General features: G+C 40.4%; 1 protein-coding gene across 1 annotated transcript in view; it reads right to left on the minus strand.

Annotated features, from left to right (window-relative positions):
• SMS (spermine synthase) overlaps positions 1–23,925 on the minus strand; it is a 48,256-nt gene that overhangs the window by 13,057 nt on the left and 11,274 nt on the right. The window contains exons 2-8 of the mRNA XM_056328980.1: positions 16,796–16,916; positions 7,596–7,689; positions 6,826–6,890; positions 4,365–4,540; positions 2,374–2,530; positions 1,377–1,464; positions 235–349 (exon numbers count right to left, since the gene is read on the minus strand). Of these exons, the coding sequence (XP_056184955.1) occupies positions 235–349; positions 1,377–1,464; positions 2,374–2,530; positions 4,365–4,540; positions 6,826–6,890; positions 7,596–7,689; positions 16,796–16,916 (816 nt within the window). The remainder of the gene's footprint in view (positions 1–234; positions 350–1,376; positions 1,465–2,373; positions 2,531–4,364; positions 4,541–6,825; positions 6,891–7,595; positions 7,690–16,795; positions 16,917–23,925) is intronic.

The following is a 23,925-nucleotide window of genomic DNA, read 5'->3' on the forward strand; positions in this document are numbered from 1 at the left end:
TTATTCTGGAATAAGGGGACAGTTTAAAAAGTCCTAGGTGCTTGCCAATTTTTTTTCTAACACTGAAGAAAAATTCAAGAACAGATGTGTTACTATCATTCTTTGCCTCTCAGATTTACTATTTAAAAGGCAATAATCAAAGTATTTTTGCTGCAAACTGCCAACTATTACACACCAAAGGGACAGAAACATGGAGAATCCTTGAAATTTAGGAAAATAAATTAGAAGATTAACCTTCTTCTGGAGATGTGGAGATTGGAACAGCTGTCAGATCGTTAATTACATAATCAAACATCCTTCCTTCTTTGGCATACCTCTTCAGTACGGGAATACAGTCTTCAATTAGAACCTATAAAAACAAAACACTGTAGCTAGTCCTCAGAATACCCCAGAACTGTCCAGGTAGAAGGAACAAATGTAGATTCACAGAAATTAAGAGGGGAAAACCACAAAATTAAATGTGTGTTTAATTTTGGGCTCCATTTTCAATTTTTTGCATCATATAAAAAGGAGGAACAGTTGTAGGAATTATGGCAGTGACAGACACTACAGGAGTGGATTTCCTAGCTCTATCACTGATTGTTGTGTGACGACTGTTCTACCTACCAAATGGTAACAACAGTTAACCATCCCCCAACATAAGAGTAAAACAAGGTATTTGTATGAAGGGCCACTGACTTGTGCGAAGTAGCATGTGAGTTCTCTTCATTTTTGCATGTTTTTAAGATCTCCGATACTAGTTTAGAAGTGTGAGCTAAAGAGGTTGAAATGAAAACAGAAAGAAAAGTGTCTAGTGAAGGTGTCAGATTATACCTGAGCTAGTTTTTAAACTCTTGTCAGATGCAGCTTATAAAGATCTTAACTACAGGGATACATGAATTATTTTTTTTTTTAGATTTTTAATCTATTAGCAGTGAGAGGCAAGAGATTTTGCCTGCAAATTAAAGAATATTTTAAAAAGTGTATTAAAAATTCAGATATTCTCAACAGTACAGGACAACTAACTTAACTACAAATTTCTTCTACCTTTTCATGCATTCAAGAAATATTTAACACTGCATCCTTACTGCTCCTTCCTCTTTTACTTGTAAGCTATGGCAATAAAGATTCTACTAGTTCACATTCCTTAAAAGCGATACATGATTATTTTTAAAAGAGTTTGAAGATGGAAAATTCAAATATTTTGACACTAATATATACTTCCAATACATACCCCCACTGCCAGCTGTTAAAAACTACAAGTGCCAAAGGAAAAAATCCTTCCCAAAATTAAGAAAAATCAGAAAGCTTTTCCCCAACACTTTGCTATAGTCTTCCAGGCTAGGTGTAAATGTATTCAAAATATTACTTCTAATGAAAGAAAAACAAAAAGTTACCTGATAGCACTCTCCTTTCAGATTGTCTAAGACATCTCCGCATGTTTTACGCATGTATTTTTTACACCCGTCGATCACCATTTGGTCAATGTTTGAAGCTGGTTAAGGTGTTCTACAGCCCATAAATACAGATAACAGTTTCTATTTTTTCAGAAAGATTTTCAAAAAGGTAACATTCACAAAGGAACACAGTAAGACGTGTATTTTGGTGCACATATTACAATAGCCAACCTTATGCATTTGCCTCTAGATTCAGTCAGAGGTTTAGGAAGTGCTTCCCCCCTCCCCAAATCGGTATTTCCGGTACCTTTAGGTTACCGTTCCTGTGGAAGCTTGGAATGTGAGTAATACAGTGGTATATGCAAAAACCTCATAAAGCTAAACAAGGTTAAGACTTCAGCCTACATCTTTAAACTTTTTAGTTCCTAGCAAGGGGATCCCAAAACCCAAGATGATCACCATTTCATATGGCTAACAGGCGTTTACATTACAAACTATTTGAACTACAGAAAGTTGAAAACTTCATTTTTATCAGTATTTAAGACAGCACAAAAGTTGGTCATTGTGCCACCAACACAATTCACCAAGTCCTGACATTCCTATTGATTACAATTTTTTCCTTCTAAGGTTTTTTTTTATAGCTTTCTTTAGAAAAACAGAAGACCCCAAAGGAGACAGAACTTGACTGAAATCACTGACTTGACAGACTTGTCTTCTGTTTTCAGAGAAGGCATCAGTCTGACTACAGAAGCTTTCCTTTCTAGTTCTATGTAAACTGCTACTCAAGAGTTACAGTATGGATTAGGAACCTGAAAGCAGGTGCTGTATAATGATGCACAAGTATGTAGTCACTGGGTCTGACAAGAAAAAAATTCATTTTAGACCCCGTGTCTTCATGCAAATCAGAACCTGAGTTAATTGTGCGCAATTCTAAGAAAACAGCAGAAATACAGGCTGAAGAGCGCTGAAACGAACGATCAATCATTTTTCAAAGGATATCTCTACCATAGTAACCATCTTTGGCTTCAGTTTGACTATCTCATATAGTATACCTCCATCACCACCTCCTAGGATTAGTACTTCTTTCCCAGTGTAGTCTTCCTTTCCGCTGCCCATTATGGCTTGAGTATATGCCAGGTCACTCTCTGCCAGATCTGAATGGAAGAAAGAGTCGGACTAGAAACATTACATGTTTAATTTTTCTCATCAGTTGGTATTAATCCAAAGATAATATAATACATACAAAGCAAAAGCATCTACAGAAACAACCTAGCTCTCAGAGACAGTCCAGGTAACAGGAGGCTGGTGATTTACCAAAGCTAATGAGATCCTCCTCAGAATCCCACACAGTATTTCTCTAGTTCTCAATGCAAACTCAGCAACAGCAACCTCAGCATTGGGAAGTACTGCATTTCAAGAGAAGCAAAGTTGTAGAGCACAACTGTCAGTACTTATGATTTGACATCCACGCTTAATACTTCAGTGGGTTTTTACCTCAGACTAATGCTGCAAAAGACAAAGCAGTAGGTTTTTGACAGCACACTCTGGACCCCAACTAAAAAGAGCAACCCAGGTGCACCCCAGTGGATTCCCACACCGAACTAAGTATGACTGCTAACACCTCCCTGCTGAAGGGCCCTGAAGCATCATGCCCTCTGCTGACCCGTTCACCATTAGCCTCAAGGCAGGCAGTAACATTCCTAAGCTGTAATAAGAGATCTGATCCGCAAGGGCAGAGCTCTGTGAAGCAGCACATCATGGCATATCCTATCATCCTGCCTGGCCATCAGCACTTCGCTTCTGTCATTCTGCTGTTGTGCACTTACAAAGTAGTATTTTAAAACACGATGGAAGGTAAAATACGTAACAGCATACTTCCCTTTCTATGAGGCACATTGTGACAACATTCAAATATAACCTCATCTCCATATGAAACTGATGAAGATTTCTGGCTAGAAGTATGGAGTACCTAAATTGGTGATTTCAAATACAATTTAACTGAATTAGAAAAAACCTTGCTAATGAATTCAATAACAACACTTTTCAGCAGCCATCTGCACAGAAGTCCTCCTGACAGTTGCAGGAAGCTAACAGAATGGTTAAAGGTATTTCTGGTGATCTCAAAAAGCTACAGTCAAATTTCTTAATTACTCTGCCATTAGACCAAAATTAGGTATTCTATCTCTAGACAGCAACATCCCTCACTTACCTCAGTCAGTACTTTTCAACCTAAGTACTGAGAGATTTTGTAGAGCATACCCCTTGATGCCTAGATTTTCTAGCAAACAGCATTCTGATCCAGCTTAAAAGAACAGTAGCCTACCTTCTCCCAAGTTCACTTCCAAAAATACACAGATCAGCAGCACAGAGTACCACATGTAAGACCCTCCCATAAAGGTTGGGTCATTCTTTTAACTTGTGAGTTAAATTGATGATTTTAAGACAACTGTCAAAAGATGTTCACAAACAAAGCACGTAAATGGTTTAAGATACAGCTGTCCTGTAACTCACCAAGCAAGTAATTCCCTTAGAGAATCAAAGGAGCAGCACAATTATCTACACACATGCCAGCACCTACTTGTGTTTCCTCAGAATTCCATTGCATTTTGAATACAAAATAGCTCATTTACTGTCAAAGTGAAGCCCCCAAGAGGTTGGACTTGCAAAAATCAGGTAAAAGCTCATATGAAAGAAAGGAGCAGAGTAAGCTCTGCTAGAGAACACTTCTATTCTCCTGTGTCACTTTCCACAACAAAGATGACAACTTTGGAAAAAAGAAGTCTTCTTTTGTACTCCAGATTTTATATTGCTCCGCCTTTCTGGTTAAAATACTTTATATACAGGAACAGGTATATGTGTACATCCATATATGCAGCTTCCAGCATCAGAACCATGACCCTTAGTAATCTATTAAAACTGCACCACAGCAAGATAGAAAACACTTCCAACAGTTTCACACAAAAGATCCCCAAATAAGATGATACTTACTAACATCACCGCTAAGGATAAGAATATTCCCAAACTGTTTTGAATGCAGAATTTTAATATTCTGAAAAGGTGAATCTTCATCATAAACAACTTCATCTATGTCATACTCCACCAGGCGCCCATCAGCTGTGGGCCAGTATCTATCAATGACACCTCCTCTCAAAATGGCTGGCAATCTAGAAAGAAGTCATAAGAAAAAAAGTTACACAACAATTGAGAATTTTTCTTTTTTAAAAAAGTTCCTTCTGAACATCCTGTGGATTCACCATAACAGATCCCTCTTGTAAATATTATTAAAGAAACCCACAAGGTTTAACACTCAGATATAAGAAACCAATCAGCCATATGTTAAATATACATGACTTGCTAAGACACAGATGAAATAAATTGTTATTCTTTATGCATGGTTATTCTACAGCATGTGCCTGAATGAATCTATACCCTAAGGGAGGGGATTTACGTAACATACCAGCCTCTACAGAAGGATCTGTTCACAACTAGAAATGGGTACAATACAAAAGCAGAATGCAGACAGAAAATCATGACGAAACCTCTTCCTACCTTCAGCTCAGCTAAGAATGACATATTTATTTGGGATCAGTGGAACTCACCTTTCTGAAGTTGTACTGAGAAATATTTTCAATACATACACAAACACAAAAGGTGAACTATTAGTGTTTCAAACGGAGCCAGGTCACCCCGCAGTGTTTAAGCACAATCCTTGATACCACCTAACAGTTTGCATCACTTTTTAAAAAGCAGTTCAAGCATCTGCATAGATTGTTTTGGTTTTGTTGTTTGGTTATTGTTTTTAATTTAATATAGAAGTATCTTGGTTCAAATCAGTATTTCACCTGTAAGACAAACTATATTTGAATTGGCAGCGAATGATCAAAATTATTACATTCCATTTTAAGCAAAATGTGCAGGCACGGCGTTTATCAGATTTACCACACGCTTCAGAGAGTTAAGGAGGCTTTATTTTCCCCCCAGAGGAGAGTGTGGCAGAGCAGACAAGCTGCTGCTAGTGATTCTCAGCGAGTATTTCAGGAACACTCTAACCTCAGCAAGCCGCAAGATGGCAGCAGAGAGCGAGAGCAGGAGCACCTATTCACCAGGGCAAGAAACAAAGAGGCAGGAACAAATTCTCCAGCTGTATTAATTCCAGTGGAGCTGCGTGTGTGAAGCCAACATCAGAATCAAATTTGCATGCAAAGCAAATTTAAACACAAATAAATAGTTGAGGCGTTCAACAAGATCCACGCCAGACCCACTGTTCTAGAAGGTTCATCTCCCTATACTAAGATAACAAAATTAATCTAGATCACTTCAGGCAGTCTTTTTTCCTGACCCATTCTGAATAAGTTCCTATGATAGAGATTCCAAACTCTCAATATCATATTTCAGTATTAAAATACACCCAAAGAGAGCTTCTGCCCCCACATACACAAATATTATCTACATTTGCACACTGTCTACCAAGTAATGCTTTACCAGGATGAAGTAAAGCAAGATAATTCTGTTTTACACACAACTGTTAAACACACAAAACAATTAACGTTGCATCTCAAATCACTGCCACTTTGTGATCACGTACAGCCTTCAGATTACATTCTGCTATAGAACTTAGCTGTTTTCCCATTCTGTAGTTTGTTCCTTGGCTTTACTGAATCTTGTTGATTTTACACTGCTTTTTATTTTTTTAAAACCATTTCCACTTCTGACTATATTCTTTAAAGCACTTGCTGCACCTTCCAGCAAGCGCATGCCTGCAACAAGTGCTCCCTGGCTTTGAGATGCCAGTCACTGCCAGACAGCTGCCAGGGAAACACCAGCGTAAGCCACATCCTTCCAGATCCCTGGGGAACTCAGCACGAATGCTGTTTCAGCGGCAGGCAACAAACCACAGCTAGCATCCCTACCAGTTTAATACAATATATAAACTTGTATTTAAGTCAACCAAAATGACAGAAGCCTTGCAAAGCCTCCCTCCTTCAGTACTACCACCCAGCCTCGCAGTCACAGGGCTGTGGCTGACCATGGTCACCATCACCAGCCCTGCTTGCCTTGTCCACAAGGTGTGTGATGTGGCCCAGAGGCTATGGTTCATGCCCTAGCCTATCCCCCTCCCAGCCTGGACCTCCCAGCTCTTCCAGAGCAGTCTGCTCTTGCTTCCTGGGTTGCATTTTTTCCCACCATCTTGTGCAAGCATTGTAGCAAATTAAAGAAATAATCCTTGCCCAAGGTAACAGCAGTGAAGATGAAGCTTAACAAAATGACAAACCTCACACTATCTTAAAATCTGCAATAAAACCATTTTAAAATACTGGTGAGAATAAAAAACCACACATGCATAAATCTGTATTCCAGGCTACTCACTGCAGCACAGCAAAGCGTAATTTGCTTATCTTTAACAACCTGCAGGACAAGCCACACATGGCATGTGTACATACAAACTTACCGTTTCACCCTTTTTATATTACCATGAAAAAATTCTTTCATTCTTTCTTCTACTTTGTTTAGAAGCTGAAAAAAAGAGCAAACAAGAAAAGTGGAATTTATAGGTGATCATTTAATGTAAAATATCTGTTAAATTATGCTGCTTGGAAGGCAATAAAAAAGCAGCACCAGCACTGAAAGGCTTTGAAATGTAACAGTAGAAGCCTAAGAATAAACTAGATGTTCTCCTCAGCCTTGTTACTAGCAAGAACACATGCAGTATAATGGCTATCATCGCTGCGTTCAGCTATCCTCCAGGACAACATCGCAAGGCCTTCCAGGAACATGAGACCCCATAAGGCTTCGTTCCCACCAAAGCAGTGGCCTATTCACCTGCAATATCCAGTTTCTGGAGCCTTCAAATTGGGGAAGAAGTTATTTTTCTCCATGGGGAAGATGTTTTGAGTCTAGAGGCTTCCCACCTCTCAGATTAGAGAAAGAAGATTCATACACCAATACACCAGGTTGCAGGTTGAGCATTACTTCTCCCCCGCTGCCCTGGGTACCAAGGCTGCTATGTCTTTAGAAATTTTACAGCAAAGAATGAGGCCCAGGATGTGCGTAAGTGTGCATGTGCACTCATGCATATGGAACTACAATAAGTGGTACTACTCATCTGTGAGCATTCGAAGTTTGAACTAACTTGATTTTTAAAAATCTTTTAACAAGATATAGTTTGATAGACCTGAACAAAAGGGTCTCTCCATGCAGTTCGATAAGCATCACTCATACCTGATCAACTTCCTCTCTTCCGTCCATATGATCATTGTAGCTCTGCAGATCCACCAACACTAACCCATGAGGGTGAATTCTCAAATTGGCAAAACTACAAAACACAGAGACGGTGATAACATTTTTATTAACAAAAACCAGAGTGAGTGAGGAAAGGAAGTCTGAAATTAGTTCTGTTAAATTCACGTTTCCTTTCCCAGCTGTCTATAACTGTTGGCAGTGCCAGCTTGTCTTCCTCTGCAAGTCACTAAGCAGCAAGCAAAGTTGCCAGAGCACGCCAGTCACCACCTAACTAAAAATCAGCATGCAGCAACGCAGTGAAACATGGTGTTTAAGCCAGAACTATGGTACAAGGGGAAAAATACCCTGCCTACTAGTCTCAGCTCTTTAAAGAAGGCCTGCTTGAGCAGATGGGTTGTGTTGGGTTTGTTTTTCAATTGAAACTGAGCCCTAAGAAAACCACTGGACACTTCCCCTGTATCTTCCTTCTCACTTCTTGGGGTTTTTTTTTTGTTTGGGTTTGCTGGTTTTGTTGGGCCTTATTAACTTTAGAGCAACTATTAAGAGAGACAGCATTCACACTCAAAGATGAATAAAAAATATTTGGTCAGACACAGCAAGTGTCCTGGAGCAAACCACAGCTTTGACCATCAAAAGAAATCATAACAGCAAACTCTCATTAATCAATACAGATGCAAGATAGACAAACTCCTACTGCACATCGTATTTATTACAGGAGCATTTACAGACCAAAAAGCAACGCTTCACCACCTAGGTGTTCAGTGGACAAATAGATGACCTTCAAGAACTTGCAACAAACACCACAAGAGATGATGACTATGGAGAAGGACCTAAGAAAATAAAACCAGAGCAGCAGAGGCAATATCCTTTCCATACTGAGGAGGTGAGAAGACAAAAAGACACAGAAAGGCTACAAGGCAATTACCTGAAGAACGGAGGGGAAGCAAACACTGAAAAAAAGAGAGCAGAGGAGGAGATAGTAACAGGAACAGCCAAACAAAGAAAGAAAGGTATTTAAGGATAGAAGTTCATTAATACACCACAGTCAAACCGCAGGTGAAGTTGTACATGCAGTTCTCTGAATGCTCCTTTCTTTGCTTGTCTGCTCTTACCACCACACTCAGCCTCAAAGGCAAAATAGAAACCAACTCTTCCCGAGATAAAAACTTCAGGTGAACTGTCATCTCCCCACCATTCCCAGCACTTTTTGTCCCTTCCACAGCTCCTTTCCTAAACTGTCAGCCTCAATACAAACATCACCTCCCCTATAGTGGTAGGAGCCTTGGCCAGAAAAACCTCTACCTGCAGTCAGAGAGAATGTCCTGACTATTCTGTGTCATCTGAAAAGTGTAATATATTTTTTTTTTGGTAACTGTGAAATGATCAAATGAAACTGACCAAAGTGATTCAAGAATAAAAACACTCTTGTGGCTTTGGATGGTAGTTATTTATTGCTGTGATGTGTTTATAGCTGAGAGAAACCAGAGTGTCACCCACTTCTCTTAAAGATGAGCCTGGGAAGTCTCAGGCTTTCCTTGAAGCCTTTACACGCAGGTCTTGCCTCCAGAAGGCAGGACGTTTCTATACAACAGGCACGCACACACCCACTGCGTTTCTGGCTCCCAAATACCTACAGATTGTCAAAAATCTTTCAGTGACCCTCCCTCCACCCCAGCCGTTGCCCACTAGGTGTCCTCCTGGCAAGTGTCAGGGACCAGAAAGCCTCTGTACTCTGATGGCCAGTAAGTGAAATCACAGAACCCGCTTACAGCAGGTATTCCCCACACAGCAGGAAGTTACTCCTGCAGCAGATAAAATACACTATTTTACCCTGATGAGGCAATGAACAGAAAATAGTAAAGGAGTACACAGATGCTTTTCTCTTCAGTAGCGGGGGTAGTTTTGGCTTCGTTTATTTTCCTTGCTACCACTTAAGAGACTGGGTTTACGATCTACTTAAAAGATTAAGTCTTTTCAGTATTCAAGACATTTCCAAAGCAGCTTTTTACTTGTGTTTAGTAAGTACCAAGAAGCTCATTCTACTCTACTCCCACCAAGACCAAAGCTGAAGAAACTGTTCAGACCTTTGGCATGTAGTGTCTACCCCCATGGTTTAGAATGCTGTCCCACTCACTGGTGATTGGCACTGTTCAGTACTTTTGATAGGTGAGCCACTTCACACTTTGCACAGTGACCACAACACCTTAAAGCTTAAGCTGATGTTCTCATCAGTACGGAGACACAAGTGAGACTTAATAAAAAGGAGTGCAGGACACACACTCCTCCTTCCCACCCCCAAGTCTCTACAGGGCTTCAGAGAGAAGTGTTTAAAAACTTACAACCCCTTGAACCAAAGGGACTCAAATTAGTTAAATGCTTCTCCTACAGTCTCCTGGTACTCGGTACAGAGGCAATGGCTACTGCAAAGGACAGCTCTAGAGAAAACACTCCCAGGATTCTGTTTGTATGATTTTCATGTCAGCATAGGTTTATTTTATAATGTACCTAACAAAAGGGGGGGGGGGGTGTAGAGTCAGGCATAAGTGTAAGAACTTAGTTTTATCGCAAGACTCCAGGAGACAGGTGGTGGTTTAGTTTTTTTTTTTTTAATGAGAAAGACAAAACAGCAGAACTCACTAGATGGAAGCACTGGTCGCTCCAGCAGGTTTTGGACACAACCATTCACAGTGAAAAGGGACATTTCTCATGAAGTCCATAGACCCACTCCAGACCAAAATGAGTATTTGCAGTTCACGAGACAGCAGTGTTAAGTTCTCCATAATCCAGCAGTACCAGAAATATATACACTGTTACAAAAACTTTGTTTATTCCCATATTCTAGGAGTTGCTACTGATTCAAACAGGCAGACTGTCCCATGACTTCTCTTTCAAATTCTTTTCCTGCAAGAATCACATAGCTGTCATAAGATTTGACAGCTGACATTGTCTTCACTTCCCCTGTGAAGTATGAAATACTTCCTTTGCTCTGAGGTCTTTTTTTGGGTGGGAGGCAAGAAGCAGAGAGGAGGGTTGCTCTGAAAAGCACAACCACACACCTTTAAACTTGGAAGTGATATGATAGTATTATAATACTGAGACAGTAACACTGCAGAACCATCACTCATTTAATCAAATGAACTCTACTAGAATAGCAGGGTCCTGATACCTGGGGCAGTGGGGAGAGAGAGAGATGAAAGGCAGGCACCTGGCCGGAGCAGTGCGGTGGGACAAAAAAAAGTTATAGTGTCTGGTTGATACTCAGGTTTCTTCAATTTGTGGTCAAGAATTTTGAATGTCATTCAAGGTTTTTTAAGAAGCCAATATAGATCCAGGTTGGTTATAACTTTGTTAGAAGTCACCTGGTAGGAAATGAACACCCAAAATAAGCTAAAATGCCAGTAAAGATTTAAACATACAGTGAACAGTACAAGTGTACATTCAGAAAAGCAACCAGTCTAGCAGCATTAAGGCAGTAGCAGCAGGCCCAAGGTGGAACTCACAAAAGACACAGTCTCAATCAGCAAAGAACAAAGGCTATGCTGGCTGTTGTTTCTTTACATTTGTCTGCTTGGTAGAATGCATGTGAATACAGGTTTGCAGCAGCAGCAGCTCTTAATATTCGGAGGTGGGTTTTTAAGAACCACGATAATAGTTTCCATTTTCTACCTATGAAAATATAACAATGATTACCTTACAAACCAAATGAGGAGGAATCTGTGAAAAATGAAGTTTTCTTCACAAGCCTCCCCTCCTGCATCTTGTCTTACTGAAAACCTTAATTCCCATTTTTCAAAATAAAACACCTGCCACAGCTTTGGTGCGTGCTTACATGCACTTTCATAAAAGGAGAAGCAAAGCTCAGTGAGGAAGCATCTTCTCCACACACAATAGAACATGCATGTGAGAAGCAGCCCCCACAAACATGGCCCTGCTTTTAACCGGTATGCAGGTGCAGTAACATCCTGTAGATGATTACTCAAGCTTTTTGTGCTTGTATGCAAGAGGTCTCAACTACAGAAACTATTCTGCTGAGTGCTGCATCTTGCTGCCTGAAGAACAGGGAACATCAGATGTTGACAAATAAATCCCAATAGCACAAATCAAAAATTAAGTCTTTTAAACAAGAGGATACTCATTCAAAACCTTTCTCAAGGACCAGAAGCAGGGAGATCCAACACATTCTGAGCCAAAAATGTGTATCCTATCTTAGTTGCTTGTACTGAGGAGTACAATACATTATAAAGCCATATAGATATTTGAAAAAGGATTTCTCTGCACCACACCCAGAGAATAAAACTGGATACAGACAGGTACCTACAAACCCCGCTTCACCCATTAAAGCTTTTATCTGGTGACAGACTAACTTTGAATCACTACAGAATAGTTTGTGTATTTGAAACAGCTTGCCAATAAAAGCATCTGTCAAATTATTCAATGAGGGAGGAAATGAAAACCTGCTTATAGCAGAAATCCCAAAATAAAGACTGTCACGACATTGTTTCCATAAAGCATATTTTTAAAATTCTGTTCATCTTAGAGTACTTAAGGGACCTTAAGGAATTAAGCAACCACTTTTTCACTACACCATTATTCCTGTTCTTTTTTACAAAAAAGAAAATTAAACCTATAAAAGTTACCACAGTTCTAAACTGTTGTTTATTCCTAGCAACTGCTTCCCATCTCTCTTCACTTATTTTCACACTTGGGGTAACTCCATGAATAAGTTAAAACATTTCAGCCTGAAACAGTTAAGGAATGTTCACCCTGCTCCTTTACAATATGTTGACTAGTATATAGAATGGTTAGCAAAAGACTAACACAGAAAAAAGTAACACCATGAAGGGAGAGATGAGTGGGTTCAACATTCACCATCATCTCAGCAACATATAAATTAACTTCAAACTGCATAAGCCTTACACTGTTACGAACAGTGAAGCCACACACCAGCAGGATTACACTTCTCCAAACAAGAACTCCGACAGAAGCCAAAAATGACTGTGTGTACCCGAGAGGTCAAAGCTTTCCTAAAATACAGTCTCACTGTAGAAATTTGAGGTTTTGTGGGTCAAGAGAAGGAACATAGATGCACAAAGGGCAAGAACAACCCTGGTAGCTGTACACAGTATGTAATGTTAAAGTACTTCCTCACAAGCAGTGATGCCATTAAAATACAGTATTAGTTGAGAAGATAATCTCTGAAAATTGTTGAGTAACTTCAATAATTTTATCCTTATCCATATTTTATTTTTAATCTGTTAAGATATACTGGGCCCTATGACTCTCTACAAACTATCTCATTTAATGTATATGAGAAAGACCACATTCCTAACATTTAACTGTCCAGTCTAAGCTAGACTAACACTTCAGTAAAAGCATGCTGCTAATGGTGACCCTGAAAACATTCTGAAGTGATCTGAAAATACACAGCTCAGGAAAACAAGACTGCCAGAGCCCTGAAACTCAAGAGATGATCGCTCCTCTCCATGTGCTACAGTTCCTCAACCAGCATTTGGGCCAGGGGGCTGGCAAAGCAGAGGAGTGTATCCACACGCCTACCCCCACTACAGACAGGGCTGCAAGTGGCCAAGTGAGCCATTTCCTGCCCTGTTGACAACACCATTAGTAAATGCTTTCATCTCAGCTTCCCTCAGTTAGGTCCTTTTGTAATAGTAAATCACGAAGTAAATGGACCAGGTAGAGTTGCCACGTGACTTTTGCTTGCTTAGCTTTAGACAAAGGAGAATGGGGATCTGTTGCTTTGGTAATGACAACAGGAAAGCATGGCTTAATCCCCAGATCAGCTCCAATTCGTTTAACCACCGCAGTCCTCCACCAGGCTGTTCGCACAGTATCTTTGTGAAAGAGTTTCATCAACAGCAGTGCCCACAAATCAACAATCTGTAGCACCGGACACCCTGCGGTCATCTCTGCAGACTTTGGAGTGTCGACACTGTTTAGCAACATACCATATCGTATAAAACTTTTTTTACCTAGGGTTACCACCCAGCTGTTCATCAGCTGTGCCTCTTTACATTGCAATGGCTCAGTCACCTTTCACTGGTTAAAAAAAAATGTGTTTGTATGGGCATACTCGTAAAACCCCTACTCACATACAGCACCAACTCATGCATCTTTCATCCTGGGGAACTTGTGCCCAGTAGCACCCAGCCATCCTTATAGGAAACTACTTGTGATGTACCTACCCAATATCTTCTTTTTTTTTTTTTGCTTTTTACTACAAGCTACTCCACTTCCAGAAGTATACTGTTTTGCAGGGAAGGAAGAGGTAAAGTCTGCATGCCCTGGCTAATTTCTTCCTAATTGTGTCAGATACTTGGCTTTTTTTTTATTGCCTAAAAATGTTATATTTTAGGCCTCTACAATAAAACGCAGACATAAAATTGCCAGTATTAAAATAAAAATTATTTAGTTAGTACCAAATCCTCTGTATGACCAGTTCATTCTTACCACTCATTAAATGCTCGTTTGATTTACAGGGGTATAACTGTCCGTCTATTGGTTTAAGTGGTCACACCCTTATTTGTTTCAGTTAGTCAGCTGATGTAGTTTCAGTTCACAGAAATATGCTGTTTAATGCTACCTCACAGTACATGCAGTTTAAGAAATTTGAAAACTCAAGTAAACAAAACTGTCGAGTCCCAGAACTCAAAGCTCTCCCACACATGGTACTGTTCCCCAATTTAAGAGTTCAATGGGGCTGGCAAAGCACAGAAAAGTACTTCAACTGACACTGCTGCAAACAGTAAGTTGTTTAGCTACAAGTGAGTAATTTCCAGGGAAGATAAATACAGTCTGCACTGGAGTTCAGATGGCAATGAATATACCAAGAGAAACCATGGAAACTGGCAACCAGACCAATTTTCTTCTGTCAGCAGTGAAAAGGTTTGTCTTACCCATGAATTCCTTCCCACCTCTCCTACACAGAGAGGTCAATGCTTACATTTTCCCCTTCCAAACATTCATTAGTATTATACTCTAGCACTTGAAACAGTGGAATTTGTAGCAACAAGTATTGTCTTACTGTGCTGTCAACTGAAAAATCAGGTTAGATACTTCTAAATTCTAGAAGTTTGAGGACCTTACTCAGAGATGCTTCTAGACACCAGTTATCTCCTGGCAAAGTTACACTAGAAAGCAGTCTTCTATTGCAAGATCCTGGAACATGTCAAAAGACAGGTAATTTAACTCTGGAAACTGCTCCTTTAGAAGGGGCTGTCTTGGGAGGAATGATCCAACGAGACTGCAGAGAGGAAAGTTAGAGAAGTCACTTCATGACACTTTCAAACTTGAAGAAATACAGGAAAGCAAAATGAGGCTACGTAATCAAAGAAAATCAACCTTTAAATCTAAGTCCTTTTTACTTTTAGATGAACAAAAGATGAACCTTTTAATTGTTCAGAGTTCGTGTTCTCCTAAACAGGTAGTATCAAGGATACTAAATAAGCTTAAACCAATACAGAGGAAGGACAGCATCAGGACCGAAGAGTAGCAAGTTATCAACTTCGCTATCTTTTCACTGTCCTCAGAAACAAAGAGTTATCCAGAACTGGATATTCAGCCTAGGTCTCCCTGGAGCCTTCTCTTCTCTTCTAGCAGCCTTCCAGTGCCTAAAGGGGGCCTACAAGAAGCCGGAAGAGGGACTTTTTGCAAGGCCTTATAGTGATAGGACAAGGAGGACTGACTTCAAACAAAGAGGGTAGATTTTTCCCTGCAGGGGTGTTGAGACTCTGGGCAATGTGTTCCAGTGAAGCTGTGGATGGCCCATCCCAGCAAGTGTTCCAGGGCAGGTTGGATGGGGCTTTGAGCTACCTGATCTAGTGGAAGGTGTCTCTGCCCATGGCAGCAGGGCTGGAACTAATGATCTTCAAGGTCCCTTCCAACCCAAACCATTCTACGATTCCATGAACTGGAATCTTGATCAAGTTATTCAGGAAGAATATAAAATAACACATAACTAAACACAGTAAGAAAGACTATACAAAAAACAGGCTTTTCTGGGCAAAAATATAAAGACATATAATTTTGATCAGAAAAAGCCAGCACCACATTTGAAAAGCTAACTGAAACAGAACAAGAAATTCACAGAACATGACTAGGAAAGATATAAACATAGGACTAGACTCATGTCAGCTTGCTACTCTAAGTCAGGCCACAAGTTTACCAGTGTAGCTGGTCTACACTACCATTCATATAAAAACTATGTAGAGCTGTACATACAAGTATGTTCACACACAATAAACAGACAAATTCCAGTAGGCAACACATTCACCTAGGATCTGATTTTCCCCTCTAGAGATACCTGTTATATCTTTCATTACAAAAAGAATTTTAACATCCTCAGGCAATTCTCACACGTTAGGAGTGTGGCAAAATGAACTATTTAAGAGGACACCCAGGAGAAGATGGCCAGAAAATTAAAGCTTAACTCCAATCCGGAAGAACACTAAACTAAGGTTTAAAAAAGAACAAAAGCAGCAATTGCCACAATGGACATCAAGAACAAGTAATTGATTAACTGGAAATAAGTGAAGTGCAGCATAATTATGGTAGTTACCAATAAACAGGCCAGATAAATGTATACCATAATTGACTAACCCTGACATTGTAAAGCAGCTTCAGGAAATAAAGTGAATGTGGTTTCCTTACCAGTTTATCCCAGCAGATTTGCTTATGTGAGTATCACAAATGACACCAACCACCCTTCTCATGCTGTTAGTTACTTCAATAGCTGCTTGAGAATTTGAACCATATAATAAAGTGCTTAGAAGTGCATGCAAGACAGAAGCAGAAAGTTTGTTTTTCACATGCTAATGTTAGACTCTGATGTATTTAGACATACTCAGTTGTCAGGATTATAAATACATTTAACTGACTTGAGCTGTCCTGCATCTGGAAGGCCTGGCCCTGTGATCAAGACATCATAAAATGTTACTGACCAGACTGACCTGTTCAACTGTTCTGATATTCAAACTGCAAGATGACAGACAAGGTTACCAACAGTATTCTGCTTTATTGTAGTCAGGTCATAGCAAGGCTGGTAAAAAAAAAAAAGTCTGCCCTGCTGATACCCCAGAAGGAGATCAATACAGGGAGAAATAAGTATCTGTACGAAAGGACAAAGGGGACAATCTATAGGAAGAAAAAGAAAATCCACTCACCTGCCATTTTTTTTGATGTAGGTTGCTAAATAACCATGGTCTTCCCAGTTATAAACTGTTTCTGTCATTCCCTGCTCCTGAAAAATGGGCTGTAGAGCTTTAAGAACAGCATTGCAATCAGCTGCAAAATTGAGAGAAAAAAAACAAACAGTAAGGATTTTCCTCTTGAGTTTTGTCTTTTTTTTTTAAGAGGTTGAACAGTTTTTGCTAGCAGTCAAGTATGTTCTCCAAGTTCCATCTGAACAGTAGTTTTCATGTACATTCTCTCCCCCTTCTCAATCCCCAGAGGTATTCTTCAGTGAATGGGAATCCAAGCAATTTTCTTTTAAATCAGTTTTTACCCCTAAGCAAAAGTGTTTATCTACAGCACATGTTGTAAGAGCACTTTTATTATGGCTACTATTATTGGTCACCTACTGTATTACAATCCAGTCAAGTCCTTATGTAATTAAGCATTTTAAAAAATAACAACACATAAACAACAATCCCAGAAAGAAACCACAGTACTGACAAGAAAATTGGTAGTTTCTCTGTCCTACAGCTCAACATTTCTTCAAAGGCATTAAAACTAGACAGGATAAACTATCCTATCCACTCTGCCCCACAGAAACATCCTTTTTCTAACATCCAGGACAGATCAGGCCCCCAACTGAAATCTTCATGATATAATGGAAAAGACCTCTCTCTGAAAAGCACATAAAAAAAATCACTTTGAAGTAACTAAAAAGTTCTCTGGTAATTATCTTCAAAAGTAAGCTGACGATTTCTCCATGAAGGTATTTCTTCAGTCAAAATGTGCCAATTTCAGAACCTTTGAGTTTGCTGTACACATTACCTAAATCCACAAGACTAACTTCACTACAGCTAGATCCTCCATTCAAACAAGTGTCTCATAAAGAAGTTGTAAGTTTTATCAGATGATTTTGGAATTGACCAAGGCAAGTCAGTGGAGTATGCCAGTAAAGCTGAACCTAGCAGAACAGGAACAAACTGGTATGCCAGCCTCTCCTGTTAAGTGCCAGTGGGAGAGTTAACAAAATATTAATCTACAGCCTGTCCCATTGAGGCAAGTATCATAATTTTTGCTTCACAAACAAAACTAAGCCACTATTAGTCATGCAATATGTCAATAGTGTCAAAAATAAAACCGGGACTTAGTCTATCAAAGAAATCACCTGGCATAGCCATATTATGGAGCACAGTTTATAACCACATGCTTCAGCCCTGACACACTGTTCCCCCATGCCAACTTTTAAAGAGTCATTCCCAACGTAACTATTTTGTTTTACTCCCTACAACCAAATGCATGTACCTTTGAACCAGCAAGTGTTGCTTGCACATGTTATCAGCAATTGTTTCTAGAACGTTGCCGATTTGTATCAGGCTTCAAACAGACGGACAAGAAAGCCTATACTAAACACAAAGTTCAGCTCATCTATCACCTCTACCCAACTCCACAGTAGACGAAGCTAAAAAAGCGATTTCTTGAAACCTGTGTTTGCCCATCTGTAAAGCCTGGACTCAATTATCCCCGCATGTTTTAACCAGACTGAAATAACAGATAAAACATTTAATTTTCTTCAACACAAAGTGAAGAGCAAGCCAATTCCCCAATAACTTGTCAAGGGTATTTAATAAAAGTGGAAAGGACCTGCACTTCTTACTGCTCTTACTATCTGATTTTGAATGCATGTTTGAGAATTATTTGCTTTACATCTACACCTTCCTCATTAACTCTCCATGTTGCAAGTTAGGGTGAAATACAACCAAAAATAGCACCATTGATGATTTTTACCCTTAATCATTAAGGACCCCACACACAGTCCGCTACCACTGTGAAGCTTGTTTCCTTCTCTACCCTCCTGTCGAATTCTACATCACTTGTACCAGTGATTTTTTACACTTCCTATCCAGCATCAGTCAGGTACCACCACAGCACAGGCAGTAATTAAGGATTGGAGTACAGAGTTTATCTGCCCAGTAACCATGGTTACAGCGGTAAGCGGCCGCCAATCAAGCCAACATGTTTTTGGGACATCAAAAGTATAAAAGAAATGGGGCCATAATTACAGCCACAGTTCTTAAACTGGTTCCAGTCCCTGCAGCTTTGTACTGGGAAGGGAACTTTGCACCATTCACTTTAAACTTGCAGCTTCTGCAAGTGTAAACACATCACCACTCTTTTGGTGAGGATCAGAGCAGATGCTTCAAGGCCAGTATATTCACAAAGAATTCTTGCCACTTCAGACATGTGGTCCCCTCTTCTTGCTTGACATTTGCTTCCTTGCCCCACTCCTTTACCTTCTCCCTCATCTTTTACAAAACCCATGCTCACGTCCTTCCCTTAACATATTTCTCATGTCACCATCACATCAAACAAAATAATAATGCATAGCATACCCTTCCAGGCCAGCAAGCTGCCATGAAACCAGAACTGAACCAGTATGCAATTAACCCCCAGACCACTTCTTCTGCAGCTCCTACAAGGTACTGAAGTAGGAAGACAGAGAACAGAACCTGGAAGAGCTTAAGTGCTCATACCACATTTAGTCTATCTGCCTTTAACAGCTTCAAAGATTCCTGCTAGGTGTGTCTGGGCAAAGACTGCAGCACAAATCACAGATATTTTTCTGCTCCATGAACATACTAATCCCTCACAAGCTGCTCTTCATTCAGCAGCAGACTTCTTTGCTAAGCAGCCAGGCACAAGCTTCATTTGAGCTCTTCCTACTATGCGATTAAGTTTAGGAAATTAAACCAACAACATCCTCTTTTATCAGGTCTCCTTTTGGTTATACCACACAAGATTTGCCTTGGAGGGCTACTTATTTCTCCAAAGTTGGAGTCTCCTTATTAAAATGTTTGAGGCATCAGTGGTTGCTTGAAGGCATCAGGAAGTTTCAGCAATCTCAGGAGCTCTCACCCAAAACCACTAGCCACCACCTCACTCCAAGCTCAGATATGCTGTAGCAAGCATTGAAAAACAAAAAGGACAATGAGGATTAGAACAGTAGGAACACCTTTGAATCTAGATCAACACATTAATTCAGGTAGTCAATTTTTTGCTATTCAGGAACAAAAGGAAACAAACTCTGGTTATCAAGCATGGAATACTATTTGAAATATTTAGTAATTGTTTGCCAGAAGGAATAAAGAAGTCCAGAGTTTCAACTCCAGGGAACTGAAACAAAACCACTGTGTATAAGATTTGATATACATGGTTTTCAAGAGAGTTAATACCCTGCTAAGCCAGACAGTTTTGGCATCCCAGCATATTTGAAAAGATTACATGCAGCAGTTGCAGATGTTCTTCTGAAACTTCCACAGTAAAGCAGCCGTTATTTGACAGTGATCTGTGAACATGAGTGCAGCTCAAAGTCCAGTGTTACTGCGCACATCCAGTCTGGTCTCATGCACGCTGGCTAGCTTCACCCAGATACTCCAACACTGAGCTCAGTAATTTGCTATTGAGCCAGACCATCTCTAAAAATATTCTGGTTTAAGACCTCCTCATACCAGAGGCTTGACAAAATCTTAGTAAGCTATGGGAACAGATTAGCTCTTATTTGAAAATATTCACCCCATGACTTTGAATTGTTTCCTCTAGCAAGCCAGAATGTAACGGAACCAACAGGACACATCAAAGCACTTATACTAAGACTTGGAGGCATGTATTTTTCCCTTGGTAGCTGGACTTTCAGCAGAGACAAGTGAAGAAAAAAGGGAACTGCTTTACTAAGAACACATTAAAGAGTTAGTGTATATTAGGAGCTAAAAAGCAGAAAATGCTAACTGTAAACAGCAACCCAACTGGAATATTGTTTCAGTTCAGAGTTTAAATTAATTATTTCAATATATTAAGTCACTGTGCAGTGCAAATATGAAATTCTCACACAGGCACTCTTCCTGTCACCTACAATTCTTCAAAAGCCTTACATGAAATGGAAATATGCAGAGACAAGGTGGAAGAGTGTCAGGTACAAGGGACAAAAAGGAACACACCTGGCAAAAGATTCACTTTTAGGCAGGTGAGGTCCCGGGGCAGTTTAAGAGAACAGCAGGAGGCTGGGCCTTCAACCTGCTGCAGCAGCACACCTGACAGCTCTGGCACAGAGCCCACCAGAGCCAAGTCAGGCCACTCACAGTGTCTCCCTCCACCAACACTTATTGGAAATACAGTAACCAGGCTTATAAGTGTTATAAAGGAGTTCTTGCTCATAGACTAATCTGAAACATTTTTCCAATGCCAATATTGTATCTCAATCTTAGTCATGGTAAGTCTCCAGAATTAGGAGTGTGCTGCAGAAGTGTTAGGGAGCAAAATGTTCATAAATTTTAAAATCCAGTGCCAAGGAGAAACTTCAAGCTCCAGTGCTTGTATTTCAATGCCTAGATTTCCTTTAGGCAACAAAAAACCAAGTGGAGAAATAATTGGGAAAAAAAAAAAAAAAAAAAAAAGAGGGACAAAAGTTACCACAGTTTATGGAAAGCAGACAGTCCCTGACTACTAGCTCCCCCTCTCCCCCATACATGAAAGTATACAGTAATACAAGTAACTTGCAGATAACTGGTTGTTGTTTAGTCATCAACTCCTGCACAGCAACCTTTTTCTTACAACTTGAAAAGTTCGGAAGAATTGCACTCCTTTTATCCTGGTTAAAAGCATCTGCCTGCGTGGAAAACGAGTGCACAGAGCACACTAGTGTTTCAAAGAAACTATCCAGGGAAGCTTCCACAGAAATATCACAGACTCAAGAGACTTCAGAATGACAGCAGATGCCTAAAACAGGACCTTTTCCTTCAAAAACTACAAAATAAATCCATGCCTCACAAGAATGAGAGGATCCCCTCCAAGCACAACCCAAAGCCCCCACTTTCACTATTCCCAGGTCAAAGCAGCTAGCTTTTGCCTGACATTAACGGATACAGATGAAAACCAACTAGCTTTAGCAACATGCAACTCCCACATATTAAGTTTGGAAGTCTCCTGTCAGAACCCCGGCACAGAAGAATCCTTTGTTTTGTCCTTGCCAGCTATGTGAAAGCAGAAAACAGCAGGAAGTAGAAATAGATACTAAAATTATTCCTTTCAATCAACATCCACCAGTCAACTTTGTCACGTTGACTTATGCACAGAAATCAATGAATCATGCACAGCATGAGGAGGCTTAAAAAAAAGGGGGCAGCAGGTTGAAATAGCCAGACTATTCACCCATCCATGAGAAAACTAAGTCTCCCTGCGCACTCACTCCATTTCATTATCCTGTATTACAGGAGATCAAGAGTAGAACGCTGCTTTTTCCTGAAGTTTCCACAGAACATCCCCCCTACACTCTTACTGTGAGGAGTTCCAGCTACATATTGAATACGGCTAAATCAAGCCATGCTATGCCACAACAGCAAATGCATGAAGTTATCAGCATATCCATGTAATCACCAGTCAATACATATCACCAAGTGCATTCAAGTGTCCTTTTAGAAATTATGGGTAAAACCACCATGAATCAGAATGAGCTCTCAGTCTTGAAGATACCAGTTACCAAAATGAGAATTCAACCCTCATTCTTACCCTGCACTGCCACCACTTTGTATCAGTGCAGGGTGCCTCAAAAAATACACACAAAATACACCCAATATGATAGCAAATCTCTCTGCCAGACACAAGAAGTTTTTAATGCACTATTTGCAGCATTTCTGAGAACATAATACTTTTTCTCCTTATACCCAGGTAAATACTCTACATTCCTCTTACAATAACCTCCTCTCTTCCGATATTCTGCAGAACTTAAATTTAACCCACCCCTTCCCACACATGTTCCACAGCTACCAGCCACCCTTTCCCCAAAGCATCCAACCAACAAGGAACCGAACTCCAGATGTTTTAGTGTTGACCAACACCAAGCTAAAATTGCTCTGTCACCAGAGTGCTCCCACCCTCTCTTGTTCCTGCCTCTTCATTCACACTTGCACACAAGATGTGACAGGGTGGTGGGAAGCATTCAAAATAAACTGCCAACATGGATTTAAAGAGCTAATGTTGATATTAAAAGGAGAGAGGGAAGGGTGAAAGAGTGCTTAAGCCAATGGTGTGACCATGCCCCTGAGCACGCCTGTAGTTCACCTGAAGTCTGACTTTTCTACTTGAAAGTCAATTCTATGTACATCCCCTCTGGCAAGTCATGTAGCTACCACAGAACAGGAGACATCATCCAACACCCTGCTCAGAGCGGGATCAATGACAGCAGGTGACTCAGGGCCACAAGCAGTCAGGTTTTCACTGTCTCCACAGACAGATTCTACTGCCTCTGCAGGTAACTTGTTCCCATGTTCAACCACCCCCACAATGAAAAGTGTTTCCTTATGTTCAGATCAAGTACCATGTATTTCAATTTCTGCCCACTGTCTTGTCTCTTGTCCTGTCACACAGGGCACAACGGAGCAAAAGTCCAGCTTGATCTTCTCAGTTTCCCGCCCCCCCCATCAGATATCCTACATATTTTTATATATAATTTGACATGGTTTAGTGACCGACTTGGTAGTGGTTAGGTTAACAGTTGGACTCTATCTTAAGGGTCTTCTCCAACCTAAATAAATCTGCATTGTTAGAATCCTCCTGAGCCTCCTCTACTCCAGGATGATTAGCTCCAGCTAATCTACCCTCTTTGTATGACAGATGCTCCACTCCTTTAATAGTGTTTATGGCCCTACACTGGGCCCACTCCAGTAGGACCAACACTCTTGTACTGGAGAGCCACCACTGGGCCTAGCACTCCAGATATGCCTCAGTAGGGCTGAGTTGAGCAAGATGATCCTTAAGTGGAAGGCAAAGCTGTCCCTAACCTATACTTGTGTATAGGGCCATTCTTCCAAGATGCAAGACTTGCCATTCCGTTTGGTTGAACTTCATTGGGTTCCTGCAAGCCAGTACCTACAGTGCATCAGTTACCTCCCGGTTTTGCATCATCTGCAAGCCTAGAAGGATGCACTCTGTTCAAATGCCCAGGTTATTAATGAAGGTACTGAGGTGCACTGACCTACTATCTCCCCCTCCTTGAGGGCACAACCACTGACTGGCCTCCAGGTAGACTTTTTGTTGCTGATCATCTCTTGGACCCAGCAGTCTGGTTTTC

Source organism: Falco biarmicus, chromosome 2, assembly GCF_023638135.1.
Source record: "Falco biarmicus isolate bFalBia1 chromosome 2, bFalBia1.pri, whole genome shotgun sequence".
In the NCBI taxonomy this organism is placed as follows: Eukaryota; Metazoa; Chordata; class Aves; order Falconiformes; family Falconidae; genus Falco; species Falco biarmicus.